The sequence below is a fragment of the Trachemys scripta genome, chromosome 5 (genome assembly GCF_013100865.1).
Source record: "Trachemys scripta elegans isolate TJP31775 chromosome 5, CAS_Tse_1.0, whole genome shotgun sequence".
Classification (NCBI taxonomy): domain Eukaryota; kingdom Metazoa; phylum Chordata; order Testudines; family Emydidae; genus Trachemys; species Trachemys scripta.
The window spans coordinates 62,385,829-62,411,389 of record NC_048302.1 but is presented as its reverse complement, the minus strand read 5'-3'; the positions used below and the strand labels follow the sequence as shown (position 1 = coordinate 62,411,389).

General features: G+C 39.0%; 1 protein-coding gene across 8 annotated transcripts in view; it reads right to left on the bottom strand.

The window, feature by feature from the left end:
• Positions 1-25,561, bottom strand: part of RAPGEF2 (Rap guanine nucleotide exchange factor 2) — a 320,476-nt gene that overhangs the window by 29,145 nt on the left and 265,770 nt on the right. For all 8 annotated transcript variants that reach the window (XM_034772696.1, XM_034772690.1, XM_034772694.1 and 5 more), the window contains 10 exons: positions 19,777-19,954; positions 17,928-18,064; positions 17,158-17,316; positions 14,665-14,817; positions 14,126-14,290; positions 8,959-9,066; positions 8,648-8,851; positions 8,331-8,439; positions 7,064-7,310; positions 2,708-2,865 (listed from right to left, as the gene is read on the bottom strand). In XM_034772696.1, coding sequence (XP_034628587.1) covers positions 2,708-2,865; positions 7,064-7,310; positions 8,331-8,439; positions 8,648-8,851; positions 8,959-9,066; positions 14,126-14,290; positions 14,665-14,817; positions 17,158-17,316; positions 17,928-18,064; positions 19,777-19,954 — 1,618 coding nt within the window. The remainder of the gene's footprint in view (positions 1-2,707; positions 2,866-7,063; positions 7,311-8,330; positions 8,440-8,647; positions 8,852-8,958; positions 9,067-14,125; positions 14,291-14,664; positions 14,818-17,157; positions 17,317-17,927; positions 18,065-19,776; positions 19,955-25,561) is intronic.

Genomic DNA, 25,561 nt, shown 5'->3' with positions numbered 1-25,561 from the left:
TCATGAATCCCAATAGAATACAGCCATGAGAGCAAAAGTCTTATGGAGTATTTGACCATTTAAAAATAAACTGCTATTTAAAAACAAAAACAAAAAAACCTATACAAAGCAGGATATAAAACAGATTGTTGCTGGCTTCAAGCTTCTAGAATGGGTGTTTTATTTTCCTGAAGACAACCCTTCCAAAATGTTGGGTTTTCAAAGCTTACTTGAACAAGTAGTTTTATGTTCCATCCTGAAGCATAATCCCTAAAGCCTTAAAGGATGGCAACTCCACAAGGCTTTCCCTTTCTACTCCAATGCATTCAATTTTCCGAAAACTGCCTGTGTCCCCATCTTTTATTTAGTTCAAGGTAACATCTAAATTAAAAACTGTAAGGTTTAAATTTTTTCAAGTCTTCAAGTACACTGAAATTAATCAATGGCTTGTGTCTATAACCCAAATATTCCTAAAACCCTTAAGATATCTGATCTAGTTGGAGGGGTTTTGTTTGTTTGTTTGTAGGGTGGTTTTTTTTTGTTTTTGTTTTTTGGTTGATTAGGAAAAAAGCTAAGAATTCTTTTAAAACCATTTGAAGCATATCTGGACAAGTTTTATTATAATAAAATAAATTACTAAGTAGCAGTCTGTGATGCTGTATGATTGGAACATGACCATTAATTAATATTGCCGCTGTCAGACAATTGCAACAAATCTTGAACAAAGTATATCATGTAAGGTATCAATGGAAAAGTTATGACTTGCTGAGTATGATTATCCTGTTTATATGCATGTATAATTTTTGCATCTGAAGTTATGAATATTGGCTACATAGACCTATATTTCAAACATGTTTGCTCCTGGGATAACACCCACAAGGTAATTTATATCCAGTCTGGCCAGCACATTGATGGCCCTTTAAAGAACATTTACTCTCATAATGGGCTACAGAAGAAGATTGTCCCACCCAGTAGGCTTCCAGTGGATGCTTTAGCCAAAATATGGGTAATGGCTGCTTCTATGAGTTATCAAAGCATACAAGGGCATGTGACTTGCTCATGTGACCCTGGATTCCATCTTGTGCCTGTATTTTTTTCACAAACTAAGACTGAGAGCATCCCCTCCACATGGGAAATGGTATAAAGGACCCTGGAAGCATCTCCTTTTACCTCTTTCCTGCTCTGATCTCTGGACTATGGATTTGCACAAAAAGGAGCATATTGACTATGAATTGAGGGCCTTCCAACCTTTTGGAAGTTACCTAAGACTTTACAAGCCAACAGTCTGTAATATCACTGCTAAAAATCAGATCCAAGAACTTTGCAATGATTGTGTGTATATATTCCTTAACCATTTTAACCTCTCTCCTCTTTCTTTTCTCTTATAAATAACCCTTTAAATAGTAGATACTAAAGGATTGGCAACAGCATGATTATTAGGTAAGATCTGAGTTATATATTGACCTATGTGGCTGATATGTTGGGATTAGAAGGACCCTTTATTTCATTAAATTAGTTTTAAATAATCACTCATCATAAAGTCTAGTGTCTGAGTGGTGAAATGAGTACTGGAATGCCTAAGGAGATTGCATTTCTGACTTCTTGTTAACTAATGTGGTGAGACAGAAGTTTACTTTTATACTGGATTGGTATATCTAATGGAAGAATAAGCACCACTTTGGGATGAATCTGTCCTATTTTTCAGCAGTTTGTACTGAATCTGGTATCCTCAGCTGTGACCCACTGAGGCATGGTGACACTTTTTGTTTTCCTAAAAGTCACTGAGGTGCTGCTATAATGCTAAAGCTAAAGCATTATTCCACTGTTCAAGTCACATTTATCATATCTAAGACAAAAGCCTATGAATACTTACTTTCTTTTTTACACTTTCCTTAGCTCTTCATATAGCTGAAGCAGTTTAAGAATTGTGCTAGCTTCCATTTCACTACTTGAAATTTATTTCATATCTATGAGCCACATACTATTACTACTACGATTATGGTGATGCCTATAGGCTGGGAGACAAAAGATTCATTGTGCTAGGTGCTACACATACATATGGTAAGAGAGAGACAGTGTCCTAGAGAGTTTATAATCTAAAGAGACAAGGCAGAGCAAGATTGGGAGATTGTCCCCAACTTAAAGATGAGGAAGTGAGGCAGAGAGATACGAAATGACTTGCCCAAGAAAGTCTATGGCAGAAACAGGAATTGAACCCTAAATCTCTGGAATCCCCATGCTAACTTCAAGACCATCTTTTCTCTTTACTGAATTTATTATAGTCTACTTTAGTATACGGTTTGTGTGTGATATTTTAGCTTACTGCAGCCTTGTACAAATTACTGCCTACCAGCTATGTTTGTGTAGCTAGAAGACAAATTAGAATATACCATGTATCTGAAGTTTACACTGGTAAATAAATAAATAAATAAATAAATTTAATATGTATGTGTGTGTGTGTGTGTATATATATATATATATATAAAATCCTGAATTACAGACAATACATTCCACATACAACAAAAATATATACATATTTGCCTGGAGATAAAATAAACTGGAGCAATGACACAAGAAAGAACTGTATATTAATACAATACATGATCAGTCTATAGGTTAAAACATATGTAAATACAAATTGATGGGTAGATCCAGAACAATGAGTACCTAAAAGTAAAGTGTGACTAGAGGAAAATCAGAGGTAAGAGTAAAAATAATTGATGCTTACCTGGAGTACTATTGAAATCTAAGATGCGGTGATGTGACTGCAATAAATCTGGATTACTGGATGACAGGGTTCCACTGACAGGTAAAGCAGGAGGAATGTGTTTGGTCTGCCTCAATCCTACAATGCTGTCATCCTGCGACTGGCCAATTCCAATGTCACTGTGCCAAGGAGTAATGAGAAAATAAGAAATTTCAGAACTTAAATCTTCAAAGCTTTAGTTATGGCTACAGTATTTGCCATTTAAAAATTAACGGTCCTCAAAAAGCAGTAGCTATCTTATAGTTTCCTCTACGGTGCATTTAGCCACAGTATCCAAGTGCTATATAACAATAAAATTGCTATATAACAATAAAATTAGATCTGCTTACCAATAACCAGTGAGGATTCTGCTCTTTGCCCTTCCTACTTCTGGGAAGATGGCTAGTTTTGTTATCTCAGCACTTTATTCAGGGTGGAGATGATTTATTAAAAAGGGGTAACATGCAGTGCACTTTAAAACCAACCAGACTTTGGCTCAGTCTAATCTCCTCTTGTAACTCATTCCAGAAAAGATCCCCTCATCCCAAAACAATATTTTTCCAGCTCTTAGGCACTTTATTTTTTGTGAACTGCATTATTCCAGAGGAGCACAACAGTGTTAGCAGGTCACAGATGGAGAGATGTCATCTAATGATGGGCACTATGATGGCTTTGAGTGCAGGAAGATGATCTTAATTGGCAATGGAAACAAATTGGAAGCAGTGGGGGGTGTAGAAGCCAGGGTAATGTGCTCTTGATGAGGAGCCAAGCTCTTGAGTTTACATACAGGGATGTAGCTGAGAACTTCAAATACAGCATTTTGGTGGGCAAACTTTGAATGTTTAATGACAACCGTTGTGGCAGATGGAAATATTTTTATAATTTAACAACCAAAGGCCAGGGTTTTCAACAGTGAATGCCTAACATTAGACTCCTAAATCCATATTAGGTTCCTAAATAAATAAGTCAGAACTGCTAGATGCCCAACACACTTTTAAAAATTAGGCCACTAAATTAAAGTACCTCAGGCACTCATTTTTTAAAATCTTGGCCAATTCGTCAACAGTCAAACAGAAAATCGACATGGATACCATAGGAAGCATTTGACTCTTATCTATTACTTACATTTTCATTTAGAGTTGCTATAGCACATTTAGCCATGTCATTTTGTGCTTAAGTACAAGTGTTTTGCCCTGTGTATGCAAGCCCCACTTTCTTATGGCCAAATCAGTATTTTGATGAGATACCTCCACACAAAGCCTAGAGTGCTGTGAAAAGTGGTGATAGTAATTCAGTAGATAATACTCTTTCCTCTAAGCCACCACTCAACAATATTTGGTAGGTTGTTATCACATATCTATGGTGCTGGATGTGCTGTCTTCTTTAAAGTGCAAAACCCAAGAACACAATCACTTTTGGTGATAACTTCCCGCAGTACTTTTCATAAGAGTCGAGGTGTTAACATCAATGTTTTGGCTACACTCAGATCGAGGTAATGACACTTTGCCTGACTAAATGCCTCTTGCAATTTCAATGAGATACTGCATTCATTTTTACTTCCTGTCAAACTGTTTAGTTTTACTATATAATGTTAAACAGATACTGTATTCCATACCAGATATGGCTTCCCTTTGGTGGCCGTTGTTCTTAACTATGGTGTTGTCAGGATTAAATAGGTAATATTTCTAAAGAGTCTCATATGAAAGGTTATATATGAGCCAATGTATTCACTTTCTTTCTTATAAAGAGCCTAAACTGATTTTTTTTTAAACTACATCAAAACTTCTGAGATTTGAACTATTATAAACAATAAGTAAAAACTAGGAAAATCAGACTTAAAAATGGCAATACTGCAAGATCCTGGGTGCCACAACAACATACTTTCCCCACTGTTGTGCAAAATATTTTATTTGGGTGTGGTGTTGGGAAGGAGGCTTGAAGGGAAAAAGCAAATGGATTCCCATTACTTTATATATTCTTTTATTGTGCACTGAGATACTATTAATATAGCAAGACACAGCAATTGGAAGAGTGCACATTTCCTGCTTGGATAGCAAAGAAGATAAAGAGGTCTTTAAATATATCCCTTCCTACCTTTAAATAGTAGTTTACCATTTAATTAACATAGGCAAATGAAATGCTTCAGTCCTCTTTATTTGTGGTTTTCAAAAATAGCAAATGAAAATTCTTTAAGTGCCCAGTAACAGTGAAATGCTGTTACTTATGAAGATATCTAAATTAGAGGCTTTCAGGAAGTGGAACATATACATGCTGGAAAGGCTATACCTACCCAACCCTATGTGGAGATCACACATTAACAAAAAATTGAAATGTCAGTGGGTTTGGGGAACATACATTGCTATACATAACACAGGGATTAAGGGTAGCAAAGGGGAAAGGATTTTAGATTGACTGTGTTGTTTTTCTGACTCTTACCCAAACAGTCCCCTACACAGGAATTAGCAAAATGCAAGGAGGAAGAAAAAAAACGGAGAAAGAAAAAATAAGTGACAAACTAAGAGAAATGAATTTAATGCAGTAAGATTAATAGAGAACAGTACAAACTCCAGCGAATGATGTGTCTGGTTCATCAGAGAACTAAGGGGCACAAATATGCAAGAATGGTTATATAGAGAATGAGAAATAGTTAAGAGTCAGATAATATTAAATGAGGCTCTTTTTATAAGGATTTACACATTTCATTTCATCCACAGGAATCAAAGATGCTAATTTCTATTGTAAATCTTATTTTAACACAGGGACTGGAAGGGTGAACACAATAAAAGACCATTAACTATCATTACAAAAGATTACCAAGCTTTACTTCAACAGCACACATTGCTTTTAAAATATCTGAAACCTTAATTTCAGTGGCCTACCTCCATTTTCAAGACAAATTCATTTTAAAATTATACACTATTTGCATTTTATAATTTGTTCATTTATAAAGCAAATAATGTTGTTCTCTCTTCCCTTGCTGCCAATAGCATCTTCACTAATTACATAGTGTTTGTTAGTTTTTAATACCTAAACATTAATTGAAGCAGTTCTGTTCTCAGTTATTACTACTGAAGTAAAAAATCTGAGCACCAATTATCCTCTCCATTACTGTGGGCAGAAACACAGCCTTCCTATGGGCTACAGAAGAGAAAAATGGTTCTACAATAGGAAATATTGGTTCCACTGGATCATCTATTCATCTGGGACCCCACAAAAGCTCCTTGGCTGGAGACGTGGACGGTTGGTGTTTCATTGTGCTCATCTTCCTACCCCCTATCTTCACGGGTCACCATTAGGCTCCCCAGACTTCTACTGAGAAAAATTGGAAGAGACTCCCATAAAACAATGTCCAACTCATTCCTCAATTGGCCAAACACACAGTTGTTTACCAGCACAACACATTCCTTTTATCTAGAATCTAAACACACCATTTCTAAAAGGTCCCATGCCAGTCTATGGCAAGAGAGACTGGGGGGACCAAATTTAGTCTTTGTGTAATCATGTCCAACTCCACTGAAGTACCTGGGTTGAAAATTTGGTTTGGGGATGGTAATTTGATCTCCCAAATGTAGTGTGCAGATCACATTAGGCCAATGGGTTAGAGAAATCTACAACTTGTTCAGCTGCTATGAGTCAATTGCAAACCATTTGTTTGCCCACCTATTCTCTCTAAAAAACAAACTTAGCTCCATAAGATACTGCCTTGTTAATTTTCAACTTAGCAGAAAATCCTAACTGATGTAAAACAATTTTTCAAACCTGCAGTGCACTGATCAGAACAGAAACTTAACATCACCATTCCTGATTCCAGCATGTGTAACAGCTGCGAATATTGATAGGAGAATTTTACCTTCTCAGCCCTGGGTTTGCCCACAACTGTGAAACTCCATTCCACCAGACAGACCAAATCTGCTATGTTACAAGCAAGATGTTTGCCACATTTTTGCAACTGCTTTTCCTGAGAGTAACTCAAGAAGTAACTCAATGTGGCTAAGGAGACAGAAGAAAAGGAGTACATAGAAGAAATATCAAGCACACACCACAACAGTGTTTAGGAGGAAGGGATGGAGAACAGTCATATAAGCTTGTATGCTTATATAGTATTAGCATTCTGATACCTAAGGTGATGAGGACGTACACAAAGTGGGCAGGTACTTTTCCGAAAGGAAGAGTAACCAACCCAAATATCTTAGTTAACCAGGCACAGTTCATCGAGAAAAGAACCACCTACATTTTTTCAAATTTAACATTTTTGTCTTAACAGATCTATATCCTTCTATATCAACAATTCAACAGTTAAAAAAAAAAACATTTTAGAGGAGATTAAGAAATGCTCACTTGTATGGTTTCTGAGGCAGGATACTGATTCGAGTTTTGTCAAGTATCTTCTTTAGTTTGTTTCTCCCTCCAACAGTGTTGGCTTTACTTTTCTTATTTACTTTTTCTAGTCCTATCACCTGCTCCACATCAACAGCAAGGTCTGGGATGGAGTAACGACTGGCCTTTTTAATATCACCAATTTTAGGTAGATGGGGAGCACCATTTCTTTTCTCCTCTGACAATCTTGTTAGAAGTTCTTTAAAAACTGCACAGGAAGAAAAAGGATAAACAGCGTATTTTAAAAGAAAATTCTAAGTACGAAGAAAAGTATAAAGCACCATGCCAATCTACTGTTAAACATTATAGAAAAGTCTGCTCAGCAAATTCTATCAATCATTTTAAAAACAGCCTTAATTTTAATGAAAAAATGTGTACATACTCATTTTAAAAATCTGAATAGAATATCTATCCGCGGTCATAATAAAATAGAAGCATACAAGTGAAGGAGCCTGATCCTACAAGGGCTTACTGCTGGGTATAGTGCTGAATCCCCAAAATAGTCCTTTTGAAATCAATGCACTCAGTCGTAAGGATCAGACAGGATCAGACTTTAAATTATTAATTTCTGATGGAAGTGAAAGATGATATCCATGTACCACTAGACGTTAGATGTTTGCGACTGGGATTTGCAAGTGGGGAAAATGAGTGAGTAAGAGTTCATTTTTTCCATAGGTAGGCTCATATGGCTTGAGTGCATTTACTTTGGGTGAGGACTGAAAGAATGTGAGCCAGGCCAAATACAAAAAGAGAAGGCAAAGACAAATGAAATGAAGACAGATCATCCAAGTTCCAAGACAGGTCCATATCCAGGAATGTTTGTGTATATACACGTTAGGAGGTCAGACTAGAGGATTACAGTGGTTCCTGTTGGCCTTAAAAACTCAAAGTGAGAGTATAACCTCTTCATATGTGAGATAATTTACATTTTTTACAACTGTAATGTAAATTAATCTAAAAATTAGTTGTGTTTTCTCTCAGCAATTTCCACTAAAGATAATTAAAAAAAAAATTGTGTTATAAAATGCTTTGGGGACCTAAAACTCATGTTGTGGTCTTCCCATCCCTAACTCAAATGCTTTAATTACTAATTTTTCTTTCTTCATTATAAATTACTTCCACACATTATGTGTACATAACACTCAAACAAAACTAAAAGATTAATCTGAAAGATTGAATATAGGATTACTAGAGTAAAACAAAAAGAAAAAGGTGTAATCAAACCTACCAAATAAGTTGGTTTTCACAGTGATAGATAAATGAGTATTATTTCTAAGAATTTCCATGGCTTTTGACAGCTGAATGTTTTCAAAGTTTTGACCATTCACCTCCAGTATCTAAAAAATGTAAAAACGACAATTTACTATTTTTATTTAATGACAAACAGAAACATGAGAATCTCTGTCTCAATGTACAAAGATGTATGCAGCAAGTTACATTGTAGCTCTATATGACAGCACTCATGGGGGAAAAAAGGAATAAAATAGCTCAACCAAAGACATGGAAATTTCAAGTATATACTTGTAAAACTTTGAAAGTATGTACCTGGTCACCACGTTTCAAGCCTGCTTCTGTGGCTTTGCTACCTAAATCCACACTGTCAACAAAGATTCCAAATCCCTTTTCTGACCCTCCCAGCAAGATAAAAGGCAAAGGGGCTTCTCGAGATGGCTTTGTTAATGTTATCAATCTTCGTTTAGCTTTAGCAGCACATGCAATATTTAATAGCCTCAGATGTCCACCCATTTTCTGCAGAGGGGGAAAAAAAGTAGCATAATAATGACATAAATATACAGAATAGCCTGAATACTCCTCCTTCCCAAATTCTTTTCCTTACAAAACCCCATTATTCTTACCTCTCTTTCCAGATTGTTCTCAAATTCCTCTAGAAATCGAGTCATAGCAGGATCTCCTTCAAAATCATTGAAGTGATTGTTCACCCACAACAATACTACCCGTGTAACCTGTAAGTCAATTAATAATATAAAACTTTATCCTGGTACACATTCAGAGAACAATTCTATTTCTAAAGCTTTTAAACAGGTTATTTTTCAGTTTCCATGTATTTTAGTTGTGAAAACTGAGAATTTTGCTCAAGGCCAACTCCACTGACACAACATTTTACCAGCAGGTCTCCAAGGAGTCGTAAAATGAGCAAACACCTAAAACTGTGCTTGGAAAGTTCACAGTTGTTCAAAATGGTAATGCTGGTTAGTTACATCAAACTTGTCAGAGGGTAGAAAATTAAGTCTGCATTTACACAGTTCACTGCAATTCCTGACATGTATACAAACAAGAATTCTCTAGCCTTTAGACAAAAAAGCCATTAACGTCATAAGGAGTGTGCCTCTGTAAGAGTGTGTAAAATAGGTCTTTACAAAAGGCAGAAGAGATAAATTAACTTTACTAGTGAATGAATTTATTCTTAATGGTCATCTTTACAACAGGGGTTGGGTTGCTTTCTTACTTTATCTTTCTGACTTCCCATATTTTAAAACTACAATTTAAGACTATACTACAGAAAAGACTCCCTTCTGGCAGCACCACTATAGCTAAACATCTGTCAGGAATTCAAGTACAATACAGCTACCTGTAAACTTTTACTCTATCCTGCAACTTGACCTATGAAGTTTCAGTCAGCAGCATTTTCTCCCCATTGATTTAAAACCAGATTTGGTTCAATCAACATATTTTATGTTCTTAAAATGCAAAATAGTAACCAAAATGATGACTGTATTACTTCTGTCATGTTGACAAAGTGAGTTACTGAGAAAAAAAATACTAAGCATCACCAATAGCAGCTTTTCATTAATAAAAACTTGTGCAGATTTTAATCATGTGAAGACAATACAACTGCCACTTACATGTACTTACACAGTACCAAAGCCACTTTTGTGTCAATGATCTGAGATTAAAGCATCTACAAATAGACCTTGACATGAATTGGAGCTGTATGGTCTATTGTGTTAAGGATTCTCAGAGTCCTCAAGTAGATTCCTACTTATCTACAAAAGCAAGCAAATTTACCATAATAGCTCAAATTCATAATACTGAGACTAATTAACTATTTTAGGGGTTCCTAACAATGAGATAATTGCACATGTGTGCTGCAGTTCCTAAGCAAACGATGTGGGATAAGGACAGGATTGTAGCCTTAACAATCCACAGCCATGCTTTTCAGATTTATTTTTAAAACAAGTCACACTTACAGGTGGGTTAAATCTTTTTGAAATTTTATGGATATATAATTCATTGTTTTAACTGAACAAAACTTGGCATTTCTATGTTGTAAATACAAGTAGCCACAGAATCTAAGGTTTATTTTTTTTATTTGAAAACTATTGTGCAAAAGCATATAAGAAACTGCTTTACAAAATCTTTTAGAACACTTATCTAAATTTTAGTGGTTTTATTTTTTATTCGGTGTGGCATGGTCGGAGGACGACAGAATCTGTTGAGCTGAAGATTTCACAGCTTTCCTTTCTGACACTGAAGTATAATCAGCGCCTGTGGTGCTCCATGATTTCATGGAATTACTTTCCTATCCTAGAATCACTGCAGAATGGGCCATTTACACAAAATTCCTAGTTCTATTCTAAGGCTTGGAATTATTTTTTTTTTAATCTCCCCCACCTCCCTGTTCAAAATTTGAGCTACTCTTACTGCAATGTAAGCCATTATTTAATCTCACATTTGAAATGATTAATATGTCAGCTCCAGGTCATCATAAACAGCATGTTTTAATTTATTTTTTCTTTAATTTATTTTGGGAGGGGAGAAGAGTTATATTCTACTTTCATTAAATATATTTTATATTTTAAATGGCTATTTAAAACTTTTTTTTGATCTAAACAGTAGTATGCTAAACTATTATTGGACAAGAAAGGACAAGTTTCCAGTATCAAAGTTGATTTTTTTTATGAAAAGGTTATTTTGCAGAGTATAACAAGGACCTTTTATTAAAGGGTTTCAATTTATTTATTAGAATAAATTTAAATGACAAAAATGTATGGTTACAGATTAGGGGGATAAGTATGTAAGACAATGCACAGTAAAAAAATTGTATAACAATTTTTCCCCCCCTTCAATTAATATAGAGGAGGCAACAGAATGAGATAGAAAGAAAAAGGGGGGAAAGAAGAGGGACAAGACATATAAGTGTAGGTTTGGGATGGAGAAGGAACTAGTGTTGAAATATGCTATAATGACAATCTCAATACAGAAATCACAGTGGATGTCGTAAGTTACTGACAAAATAGACATTACACTGAAAAGAGCTGTCTACTGATGGACAAAAGGGGTATATACATATATTACACATTAAAAAAAATCCCTATGTTCGAAGAACATAACATAAGAACGGCCATACTGGGTCAGACCAAAGGTCAATCTAGCCCAATATCCTGTCTTCCGACAGTGGTCAATGCCAGGAGGGAATGAACAGAACAGATAATCATCAAGTGATCCATCCCGTGTCGCTCATTTCCAGCTTCTGGCAAACAGAGGGTAGGTACACCATTCCCACCCACCCTGGCCATTGATGGACCAATCCTCCATGAATTTATCTCGTTCTTTTTTTAACCCTGTTATAGTCAAAGAATATTAAGGTTGCAAAGTCAAGCTACCAAAAATTACCAAAAATTGTTTTGTTCAACCTTAATCACCCCCCTTGTACCCTCTCTCCCCAACTGGCTCCCAGTCCCAGTCTCCTTAGCCCAATTCTCAGTTCCATTTTCCATCTCCTCTCTTCATGTGTCCAAGCTCAGTCTGCCCTAACTCCCAGGTGTCCCTGTCCTAATCTACTCACCTTTGCTCCTCTCCCTCCAGGTCTGGCTCTTGCCCCCTCTGCATTTGAATAGAGAACCTTCCTCCTCCACACTGTCTGGGCTTCAGTAGGTGGTGGTTACTGAGCACCCAGAAGAGATGGGTTCATTGTTTTCAATTCTGTTGCCAACTGCAGAAAAAGTCCTGCTCAGCCCTGGCCTGGAGCTCACTCAGTGCAGAGGGAATCTTCTGGGAATGTGGCATTGGAGCTTAAGCAAATCATATTAAAATTCTGGGGTGGATTTTCATGGAACAGCAAAAGCCACATCCCTCACATGAAGGCTGACCAAATTTCATGGCAAATTTCAAGTCCCTGATCTAAAGTTGGGGGGGGGGGGGGGGGGGGGGGGGGGGGGGGGGGGAGAACGGATGACTAGACCTGCTTAAAGAAAAGTTCATCCTAATTTTTTAACATGGGCAAACAATGTATTTTCTCTAACCTCATTTACAGAAACAACTGAACTGTTTTAGATGAAATTCTTCCTCCCCCACTTACCCCCGCAACCTCCCCTAAAAACAAACAAACAAACAAAAACAGCCTGAGGTAAATATCTGGCATACGCAATTTCACCCAAACAGTTAAAGTTTGGCAAAATTATAAGCAACTGAAAACAGGATTTTATAAAGTGAAGTGCCGCAAACTTAACTGTAAACAGTGTTATCTGCCCTATATATAATTGGATATGGTGGACCAGATTCTCCAACTTTATACTCTTGATTTCAATGGAGCTACCCCAATTTTCACCATGTGAAGTGAAGGGAGAATCAAGCCTGGTGTCTTTCTGCTTTTATTTATATTTAAGAAAAATGTTAGAAGAAAGTGTTTGCCAAATTGCATTAAACCATTATTGTGCACAGAAAACAAGGAAATATTTCCTGCCATAGATTTAGGCCCTAAGTTACCACAGAATTATATTGGACTGCCCCCAGGGGTCGGTCCTGGGGCCGGTTTTCTTCAACATCTTTATTAATGATCTGGACAATGGGATAGATTGCACCCTCAGCAAGTTCGCGGATGACACTAAGATGGAGGAAGAGGTAGATATGCTGGAGGGTAGGGATAGGTCCAGGGTGACCTAGACAAATTGGAGGATTGGGCCAAAAGAAATCTGTTGAGGTTCAACAAGGACAAGTGCAGAGTTCTGCTCTTAGGATGGAAGAATCCCATGCACCGCTATAGGCTGGGGACTACAGTGGATAAGAAGCTGGATATGAGTTAGCAGTGTGCCCTTGTTGCCAAGAAGGCTAATGGCATATTGGGCTGCACTAGTAGGAGCATTGCAGCAGATCGAGGGAAGTGATTATTCACCTGTATTCCGCACTGGAGAGGCCACAACTGGAGTATTGTGTCCAGTTTTGGGACCCCCCACTACAGAAAGGATGTGGACAAATGGAGAGAATCCAGCAGAGGGCAACGAAAGTGATCAGGGGGCTGGGGCACATGACTTACGAGGAGAGGCTGAGGGAACTGGGCTTGTTTAGTCTGCAGAAGAGAAGAGTGGGGGGGGGATTTGAAAGCAGACTTCAACTACCGGAAGGGGGGTTCCAAAGAGGATGGAGTTTGGCTGTTCTCAGTGGTGGCAGGTGACAGAACAAGGAACAACGGTCTCAAGTTACAGTAGGGGAAGTCTAGGTTGAATATTAGGAAACACTATTGCAGTAGGAGAGTGGTGAAGCACTGGAATGGGCTACCTAGGGAGGTGTCCTTAGAGGTTTTTAAGGCCCGGCTTGACAAAACCATGGCTGGGATGATTTAGTTGGTGCTGGTCCCGCTTTGAGCAGGGGGTTGGACTAGATGACTTCCTGAGGTCTCTTCCAACCCTAATCTTCTATGATTCTATGACTATAGTCTACTGAAATACTGAGGATTTTAAAAAAAGGATTGATACTTCTACAACCAATTATTTAATATACAGAGTTGACTGAAGTATGGGTACATGAGTGATAAAATACCTCCCACGCTCCCCCTTTAGTGTTTAACGGTAGTGCTTTACATTTTTTTAATAACTATTCGCCTGATTTAGCATACATTTTCTACAACCAACATTTCCTCATATACTATTAGCTGGTTGTTCGACCAAATCCAGTTATTCTGGTTTAAAGCTACAAATATTTTTGTAATTTTTATTTATATCTTAATAATTTGTATTTAAATACACGAGTTCACAATCGTAAGTTTTAAGTAGTCATTTTTTCAACCTTATCCCTGAGGCTAGGGTCATTGAACCACTCCAACAATTTCTTGCCCACTTCCATTGGGCTGGAAAGAAAGGTCCTGTAGGTCAAAAGGAAATCCTCTATAAATGTTGGATCCACCACTGAGTGCTCTTCCACCAAATGCATTGTTAACCTTTCTGATGTTCCCTATAACAAATAAAAGCTTAATTATTAACTAGCATGAATGCTTTTTTATTTTCATCTAACATCTTGATGGTACACTAAACGTAATAGTATCATTAAGCCTATCTAGTCACCAATGTGTTAAACAATAAAAAATAGCTTGACCATTGTAATAAAGAGATTGATAAACTTTACTAAATTAAAACAATCAAAGGACCCTGAAAAAACAGCAATTTTTTTGTGTTTAATTTTGAATAGCTTTTTAGCTCTTTTATTTAAGAATCTTTGGAAAGCTTGTATTTCAAATATATGGCTGAACTAATTCTGGACTTGGGTCACTAAGGAAGAGCTCATACAAATCTACAAAGCATCTGGTTGTTGTTGTTGTTTTTTTTTACCTTGATGACAATGTGACCCTTTCTTGTTCCAGTGCGATCAAGCTCCCTGTGCTCCTTCACCATAACAATCTCCCCCTCCTCTTCTACCTTCTGCATGTTTTTTTCCACTTGATTGAGGATGCGGCAGTAATCTTGTTGGGCTATGCAGACAAACTGGAAAGAATCATCAGGCATAGATATTAAAAGGTACAGAGTTCTGAGACCTCAGAAAAACTGTCTGGACTTAAAATACAAGTATTCTATGATTACTGAAGATAAAGTAACTTCTCAGGCCATGGATGGCCAAAATTGTCTTTCTAAGAGCTCTGCTGTAGTAAACAGCTGAATAAGCAAGTGTGATAAATTCCACTATAATTTCTGCCTCAGGAGAGTGCAAGATTCATCGATTCAAGATGATTTAATATCTCCATAGAATATTCATATAGTTGCATTTTCTCTGCCAATAAAAGTAAATCCCACTTGTAAAATTTTCCTCAAGGAAACCTCTTCCTGCTCCTCCTCCTCTTCAGAGCCATTTAAAAAGGGAACAACGGAAGGAAAACCCTATCCATAATTATGGTACCACTATTGCTATGGGTAAACAAACTTTCACTTTTGTTCTTTGAGTAATCATAAATATATTAAGCCAGCCATTAAGAAAATTCTACCATTCTAATTTATGAGTAGCATAGATACACAGAAAATAATTACCGTATATACTCTATCATAAGCCGGTTCATTTATAAGCTGACCCCCCCCACCCCCAAGATGGGTAAGTAAAAATGGAAAATTTGTATAACCCGCTCATAAGCCGACCCTATGATTCAGGGGTCAGCAAACTTTGGCTCCTGGGCCATCAGGATAAGCCGCTGGTAGGCCAAGATGGTTTGTTTACCTTGAGCGTCTGCAGGCACAGAGGTAAACCTAAGTAAACAAAGTGTCCCGGCACGCTAGATGCTTACCCTGACGGGCCGGGACAGCAACTGGTGGGGAAATGTTTTGGTGGTGGGAGAAGCTGGAGGTCAGGGGAGTAACCCCTGTGACCACCCCTCACATGACCCCACCCCTAGTCACACTCTCCCCATCCCATCCCTTACCAGCTTATCTGGGGAGGATGCATCTGGCCTGGCTGGAGCTGCTCCGGCAGGCCAGATTGGACGGCGCGGCCACAGCATTTTCCAGAGGCCTGGGTCGGGCGGCATGGCCATAGTGTGTTCCGGCGGGCTGGGCAGCTTGGCCACAGCCTGCTCTGGGGGGCGGGGCCGAGTAGCACGGCTGCAGCTTGCCAGCTGTTTTGGAAGCTGGGGGGAGAGCAGCGTGGCCCCGCCTCTTCCCTTCTGGCTGTACTGCCTCTCCTTGCTCCCTCTGTTGAGAGGAGGGGCTGTGTCCCACCTCTCCCTCTCTATACCCGTTCATAAGCCGACCCCCTTCTCTGGTGCTTCCTTTTTTTACTAAAAAAAATTCGGCTTATGAATGAGTATATACGGTACTTTTAGATGAAAACATTTACATTCCAACATGGATCATTCCCTTTCAACATAAGACATCTATCTGTTTAATATGCAGCATTTTAAGGGAAAATGCCACCTATGAAAGAAATCAAAAGAATCTCAACTTATATTTAAGCCAGCAACAAAAGTGCTATATAAATACATTAACACCACTAGTAATGCACTTGGATAATTTAGATATAACCCTTTACCCTTTACATTAGTCAAAATATCAGACCGTGGCCACTGGACAATTGGCATATCTCCGGAAATTCACTAGAAGTAAAATAATTTGACAAATGGTCCAAACGGAACCATAAATCCTTTTTTCTTTTAGACCCAGATGTTTTTCTCCTGGGCTTTTGGTCACATAAATCCATTCATGCAGTAGCTGTGCATTTAATTTTATTACCTGGGGATGTCAAGCTCTAATTTGAACTAGAATCATTTTTTTATGAACAATTACCAAAAACTGAACTGACATTTCATTTGCAATCATATTAACCAAACATAAGGATAGTGATAAATTATGCTGCTTTTTCTTGATGGGTCCTCTGACATTGTGTGTTTGAGACTTCTGATTGATTGCTTTGATGAACTCATGTGTTACCTTTATATTTTGCCCCAATATAATTCAAAATGAATTTAGTTTTTTTCAGGTCATTTCGTAATTAATAACAAATTTCCAGCACACACCACTAAACAGAATACTCTATTTCACCTTTGTCAATGAACTATTAGAAATGTGCTCAAAGACATTGCCCCAACTCAGCACAAAGCCATTCTTGCATTTAAAATGAAAGAAAAGAAGGAAGTTAATTTTTGAATAAAATGTATTGGAGAGAAAATATCCCTGTTAAAATTACTCTATAGAACAATTCCAAGGCCTGTCTCTGCACCCTACCAGATAAACTTAACATGAACTCTGCCACAAACACTTTTTAAAATGCAGGTATGTTGTAAAGACAGTACTATATAATTTATAATTGTGTTTTGCAAATATATATGGAGTAAAATACTCTACCTGGCAGTCATCCACTTTGGTTCTCATCACTCCTTTCATGTATTCCTTGTCCATGGTAGGGGAAACACCAAAACTGTTTCCCATACACAGTATCTCTGTTCTTCCATCGGGATATGTCACTTCCACAGAACCATTCAATATAACTGACCAGGAGTCCAGCTAGAAATTGAACAGTACAGGATAGGTGAAAAGAACGATCACCTACTCACTTAGCATTTTAGCATGGTACTGTATAAACACTATTCCCAGAATTGCTTATACATTTTTTAAAAGTTAGTTTATTTTTAGCAACTACTTATGAAAACAAGAAAGGAGGAGGATGAACTAGTTTATCTGAAAAATTATAATTCCTTCCATCTCCTTAAGGAATCTAATATTTAGCCTTTAATAAACTCTTGGAATTATAAAACCTATACAATTCATAAAACCCTTGGCAGTATTTAAACCATACTGAAAGATCAAAAATAAAAATCATTTGAAATCGGCTCTGATCATTAACAATACATGTGTTTGTATAGCCTTTATTGAGAAAATTTTCTTAAGTTCTATTGCATGTATCTTGTAAATTGATCTGGGTGTTTAAACTGAAAAATCATTTGCAAATTGAACTGAATAAACCATAATCAACAAAACAAAAAAGAGGCATACAAACAAATTACTTCCTAGTGCTACTTTCCAGCAACTAGAAATTAATTTCCAAACTTCAAAATAAACGTTTCCAGATTTTCTGACATCTGCACAAAAGAAGATTCAAAGCAAATTCCACTGACCTCTTCCCCATCATTTAGTACTATAGTTCCTGCCCTCTCCACAACTGCAAATACCATCACAGCACAAAGTTCTCTCCTCACTGACATTGTCATGTTGGCAAAAGCAGGCAACTGATGCATGAATTCCAATAGTTGTTCTGAAAGAGAAAAAAAGCCCACTGAGTCATACACATCAAAACAACAAAACTAAGTAAAGGCAGCTCTTCAGAGAAATGCTTCAGGGTTCTTTAAGTTAAACTACTGTACAATGCTGTCTGTATACTGATAAATAATGTACAGAGAGCTGTTATAATTACTTGGGTTTTTTTGGCGACAGACTAGCTTATTATAATATCCATGAAAGATCTGTAAAGTAAAAGCCAGTATAATGAAAATATTGTAATGTAACCATGTGCCTTGAATACATCCAATAAAATCACAATGACTCCACAGAGCCATTGTAATAGTTCTATTAAAACCATGTTAGGTTCTTTTAATCAGAAGAAATTAAGTTTTACGAAGTATTTTTGTGGCAGTATCCTACACTTAAGCTGTATACAGGACACTTGGATCCAAACAACAAAAAAGTATAATATATAACTAATATAAACCCAATGTCCAAATAAGGATATATTAAGGCAGGGGTGGGCAAACTTTCTGGCCAGAGGGCCACATCTAGGTATGGAAATTGTATGGCGGGCCATGAATGCTCACAAAATTGGAGGTTAGGATGCGGGGGGGCGGGGGGAGGGGGCTCCGGCTGGGGGTATGGACTCTGGGGTGGGGCTGGGGATGAGGGGTTGGGGGTGCAGGAGGGTGCTCCAGGCTGGGACCGAGGGGTTCCGAGGACAGGAGCGGGCTCAGGGCTGGGGCTGGAGGTTGGGGCGCGGGAGGGTGTCAGGAGTGCAGGTTGCCAGAGCGCCGCGGGGAGGGCGGCGAGCCCCGGCCGTGGCCCCGCTCTCCCCGGCGGCCGGAGCCGGAGCACCACACCGCGCCGCGAGCCTCCAGGTGCCGCCCCAAGCACAAGCTGGTCAGGTCAGATATACCGATCGGACGCCAACAGTCCAGTTACCATGGGGGATTGGGAGAGGCACTTGGTCATCAACCCATGCCAGCCCCTGCTCTGCCAGGGCTACTTCCTACCTGCATCTGATGGGCAGACAGGCTGCAGCTCCTATCCTAGCCCAGGAGGGGGGGGGGCCCGTCTGGGGGGGGGGGGGGGGAGAAGGTGGAGAGGATCAAGCGATGAGGAAGGGAGAGGAGGAGAGCAGTGAGCAATGGGGGAAATGGGGAGAGATAAGAAAGCACGTGTGGGACCTTGGGGGAAGAGGTGGAGCAGGGTGTGTGTCTCCAGTTTTCAGACATTAGAAAGTTGGCAACCCTATACTTGGGAACCAATAGCTTAAAAAAAATATCTCACAACAAATTCAAGAATCCCATTTGTACTGTGGAAGAAGAATATCTTAAATCATATCTTGCTATTTTCAAAACCTTGTGCTCCAACTGAATATTTGCTTCTCTTTTACGTTAATAGTATATTTTTGTGACATTAATTTTCAACCTAAAATCTATATCATGTCAGTGGAGTATCTAGTTTAAAATTAAATTGAGTTGCTCCATTAATTTTGTTTTCAGCATAACTGTTATTGTTAGCATGATTATTTATGCTAGTTATCCAAATGTAAGCTGTAAAAATCAGTCATTTGGTATTTTAAACAATTAATTATTTCACATGAAGTTAGATATTTGTTACACAGATTCACTCTACTAAATTTGGGACTGAGAAATAAGTTAGAACATGTTAAATAATATTAGAGTGCCCTGAGGCTCAATTTCCCACTCCCTCCTGCTAGTTTTCATGCCAACTTACCAATGTCATCATCTGTCCTGTCTATTGGGTCTTTCTCCAGGCAGTCTCTAACAATATCCCTGCTCATCAGAGGGTCTGACGCCCTCTCAATGTCTTCTTCATCATCATCATCCTCAGAATCCACTGCAGTCTCTGGTAACCCACTCAGATCCATATCACCAGCCTCACTTTCTGTGGCCTAAATACACACACAGATAATTCAAATTAAAACATTCAGATGTGTCCTCTAAAGCCATTCTTTTCCACTTAAAATATGTAAATGAAGTTAATTTTACTCTGTTTTGTGGAAGATCAACAAGTCAATTTGACATACCACTTTTTTTCTGATTTTTTCCTTCACTATATTTCTAAAAAAGGAAGCCAGTAATTTTTTGAAACGGAATGTCTTTGGCAAGATTTAAGATTGGTCTGAATAAAGAACACATTTATATAAACATGTTATGTGCATTTTTAGGAAGCAGGTCTAAGGAGAAGAAGAGGACAATTTAAATTCACTAGGCCAGTTCTTTACAAAACGACTAAAAATGGAAGTTGTTAAATAAAACTAATATTAGAGATCTCCAAAAATTAGTGTTTGCAGGAACCTATCAATGTGGTATAAGTAATACTGTCATTAGTTCACAGAGAATATTGGTATCAACCAGTACTATTCAAAATACCACTAAAGACTAAAACGGCTACTGTCTGTCTACATAGAAACTGCGTAAAAAAGCTCAGCTATGAAGTGGTGAAGCTAAGGTTTTTATTTATAAGTATAAAGGCATACGAATTTACAGATGTGGAAAACATGTGAAGTCAGTGCTGGAGCACCACAGAGGGAATACACAGAATATCTGTCAAATGTAATCTGCTTTAGATCCTACGAAAATGAACAAAAATCCAGCTAACACACAACTCGAGGTCATTAGTATAGGACCTAGAGGTAAATACATTTTAATTATTCAATTTTAAGACCAAACATTTAATAAATCCCATAAACATATTTGCCTGTCATTTCAGATTGAGCTGCTTTTTTCTCAGAACTTGATTTAATGCCACAGCAGCTGCTAAACCTCGCTTACTGTGATTTTTTTTTTGAAGAAACATAAGCTGCTAATGAGAATATTCTAAGCCACTGCTTCCCAAATCAGCACTTTCCGCCCCAAAGGAGTGTCAATTTCAGAGATTCTGGAGGTCAACAGCACAGTCAAATGCATTTTTTAAAAAAAAGAATCTGGACACAGCAGACTTTATAGTTGTGATTCTCAAAAACCATCTCTTGTGCAAACAATGGGCTATACATTGGAAAGAACTGAAACTGTTCTCCAAAAACAGCAAAAGGGGAGACAGCACATAGCTGCCAAAGACATAAGCTTATGTTTGTCTTCTATAGCATCCTCTCCTTTATGTCTATGTGGTTTTTTTTTTAAACTATTTAATATAAACAGTATCTTCTTTGATAAAATATAAAGTAAAATAAAATCATTTTTATTTAATTTCCCTCTCTTCTGATAAAAAAAATCAGTCTTGGTTTAGTGAGATTGCCGAGTATAAACCAACAGTACATTTTAAAATGGCAGCCAGGTGGCTCAACAGCTTGTTACACAACTCTGTAAGAACCTCTGATTCTGAAAGTGTCAATTCCGGTTACTGAGCCACTGCCTAATTAATTGGTCTGATTTGCAAATCATGATATTGCTAGCAATTGTCATTCCCACTGGTCAGGACAAAGTTATGTTTTTCAAAAAGCAACATGGTTGACATGGATGCTAAATTTCAGTTAACTCTATTATACTAAAACAGAGAAACAGGAAATATTTTGTTACTAATTGATTATTTAAAACCCCTAATATTACTGTAATAATAAAAACGCAACTGATTTTTGATGCATCACATGGTGCTCCAGGCAAGGGAACAGTGAGTAACAGAGGACTGTCTCTTTTATCATTTAATTCAGGGGTGGGCAAACTGCAGCCCAGGGGCCCCATCTGGTGCCCAGATGTTTTAATCCAGCCCTCAAGCTCCCGCCGGGGAGTGAGGTCTGGGGCTTGCCTCAACCGTGCGGCTCCCGGAAGCAACAGCATATGCCCCCTCTGGCTCCTATGCATAGGGGCAGCCAGGGGGCTTCGCATGCTGCCCCCACCCCAAGCACCGCCCCTGCAGCTCCCATTTGCCGCACAGGCAGTGCACAGAGCCGCCTGGCTGCGCCTGCGTGCAGGAGTCAGAGGAGAGACATGCCACTGCTTCTGGGAGCTGCTTGAGGTAAGCACTGCCTGGAACCTGCAGCCCTGACCCACTCCCACACCCCAATCTCCTGCCCCAGCCCTGAGCCCGCTCCCACCCTCCGAACCCCTCGGTCCCAGCCTGGAGCACCCTCCTGCACCCCTCCTCCCCACCCCCAACCCCAGAGCACATCCCCCCAGCGGGCGCCCCCCCCCCCCCCGCACCCTAACCTCCAATTTTGGGAGCACTCATGACCCGCCATACAATTTCCATACCCAGATGTGGCCCTCGGGCCAAAAAGTTTGCCCACTCCTGATTTAATTGTTTCGCTGTCTTAAGACTGTATTTTCAAAAAATAAATAAATAGCAGTTTTTCCTGCTTTTTTCTTAGCTAAAACTATTGTGATAGACATAAATCTCTCAGGCCATGATATCCCCTTTTTCCTGGAGAACTCTGTCATCCTTTGGAGGATAGTGAGCATGACACCGTTTTTGGCTGACAGCCTATTGGGGAGGGATAGGATGATCAAATTCAATTTTTAAGACTCAGTAACACTGTGCTCAATTAGCAGCTGGAAGATTTGCGACTCAGATTTGAGCTATGTCACAATCCCACTCCTCAAATAGAGGGTAATAAGGACCTGATATTTCTAATATAAAAACAAGCAGGAAGTGAGGTCATAATTTTCATAAACCACAAAGGAGCTGTAAAGTGATTACTTAAAATTATATTTCTTCTCTTAGTAATTCTACTGATATTTGTCTTAGGTTAGTCAGACAACACGCTTGGTTCTGTTCTCCGAAAAGCAGGTATTTACTGAATATTACAATTTAGCAGAAGAGAAGAAGTTAGATAACAGGAAAGGTCTTTTTTTTTTTTTTTTTAAGCATGTCATCAGTACATGGAATAAATTGCAGCAATCATTAAGGAACTGAAATCATTATAATATAGAAAGCCACTGGAAAACTGGATTTTTTGCTTTCCAAAGAGGCATAATGGATTCATTTCCAATCCTGATGGTCAAGAGGTATGAAGCCTACAAGGAAAGTAATTGTGATTACCACGTTGAATACCCCCTTTGAAGGAAAGTTACTTACCTTATTATAACTGGAGTTCTTCAAGATGTGTAGTCCCTATGGGGGGTACACAGGAACAATAAGCACCTGAGTCTGAGAAGTTATTGCAAGCCACTTCTGCTGGACCACACCTGCACATTCATTATCACTGTGCTCCACATTGAAGGTATCAGGGGAAGGGCTGACTAAAAGCCTCTCCAGTTCTTTCTCTACCACAAATCTTGTCATGATCCAAAGCAGAGGGAAGAAGGTCGGGCAGCTGAATGCAGACAGGGCCCATACTTCTGGAAGAACTCCAGTTACTTTAAGGCAAGTAACTTCCCTTTCTTCTACGAGTACTGGTTCCTATGTATATTCCACTGTGGGTGACTCACAACAAGCACTCAGGGAAGGAGGGCATGATAATGAAGTTTATAGAGCTGCTTTAGAACCGCTGCCCCCAAAGGATGTGTCAGTGAAGTAGTCTTGGGTCAAGACATAATGTCTCATGCATGTGTGGCTCGAACTCCACACAGTGGCCCTGTAAATATCACGCAGGGACACCTCTTGAAGTGATGCTAAATGAGGCTGCATGTACCCTTCTAGAGTGAGCCCTTATCCCATGAGAAGGAAGTTGTGCCAACTAATAGAGTAAGAATGAGAGACTCTTTGAGAGAATATAGCTTGTCCTCACACTCATTCTGCTTTGGCAACCAATAGTCTAGGAGATTTCCTGATCTGTTTCGTTCTCTGCAGGTAAAATGCCAATACTTATCTCATGTTGAGGGAATGAAATCACTACTTGCTAGACGTATGGGGCTTCAGGGAAAACACAGACATGTGAATTAACTGATTTTTGTGAAATTCCTGAACTATTTTAGGAGTGAATTTTGGGTTTAGGTGTAGCAAGACTTTGTCCTTGTGGAATATTGTGTATGATGGATTGGCCATTAGGTCCTCATGTTCACCTACCCTTCTGGGAAAGGTGATTGCAATGATGAACATGACCTTCACTGACAAATGAGACACAGAACACAAAGGGTGGCCTAGAGTGCTGAAAGCACGAAGTTAAGATCTCCATGAGGGTTGTCTCCCTCCTCCAGCAACAAGGTTTTGATCAGACCCTTCAAAAACCCAGCTGTTACTGGATGAGTAAAGATCAAGTAACCATCTGTTAGCAGGTGACAAACACTGATTGGTCAGATGCGAATCCATAGCAGGCTTCGGGAAAGGCCTGTCACCTTGAGAGCAAGGAGATAATCCAAAATAGCAGACTTATCAACTGTTTTTGGTGACAACGGTTTGCTAGACCCAGACAGAAAAACGTATCCATTTGGCTAACTAACATTTCCTGGTGGAGTCCTTTCTGCTATTAAGAATGGCTTGCACAACATGAACATTTTCAGTGTGATGCCCATCCAAATACCAAGCCATGAGATGAAGAGACTCCGGGTTGGGATCCTGGCCTTGCCATTCTCCTTGGTCAGAGATTCAGGAAGGAATGAATGCTGACGAGCAAATGGGTTGACATTTGTCAGGAAAATGGGAAAGCAGAACTATCTAGGCCATTTGGAGGTGATGAAGATAACTCATACTCTGTCCTGTCCAATCCTCCATAGAATCTGAGAGAGTTGTAGGATGGGAGGAAAGGCATAGTTCCAGGAGAGCATCCCCTCTGGAATACTGTCATTGAACTTCTCTGGAGCAGTATATGTTGCACTACCTGTTTGCTTAGCAGGCAACAGGTTCCAAGCAGGGGTTCCCTGCTGAGTGAAGATGCTATCCACTACTGAACTGTGTAATTCCCACTTGTGGCAAATGCCTGCTGAGGCTGTCTGCCAGCAAGTTTTGGGCACTTAGACTGCACATAGGGTGATGTGGTTCTGGATATACCAGTTTCATAAATAGACCACTTCTATACACAGTGGAGGGATCTCGCCCCTCCCTGCTTGTTTATATAGAAAATGGTTGTTATATTGTCCAATATTATCAGGTCATGCTGGGTGCGTATGAGTAGTAGGAAAACTTTGAAGGCCTCTCAAACTGCTCTCAGTTCCAAAAGAGCTATGTGTTTTCTGGCTTTGTGAGGTCTTAGAGTACCTTGCACTGTTTGATTGTCTACGTGGGCTCCTCAGCTTATCAGAGTGCATCTAATCATCTTGTCGAGCATGGGGGAAAGAAATGGAACTCCCACATACACAAGTCCAGACCCCTCTACCACATCAGTAAGGCCCTGACCTTGAAGGGATTGTTCCTATGGTGTTCATGCTGTGCTTGCACCATGTATATACTGTTTGGATCCAAGCCTGCAGGCAATTAACATGGAGTTTCATGAATGGCATCATAGAAGTACATAACACCATATACCCCAGGAGAAGCAGACTGAGATTTGAGGGCTGTGTGTAACTAGATCTATAAGAGTGCCCTTGGTGTAAAATCTGTCCTTGGGGAGAGATGCCTTCATCTTGATCAAATCTAAGATTGTTCGTATAAATTCTATGGTCTGAGTAGCAGTCAAGTTAAACGT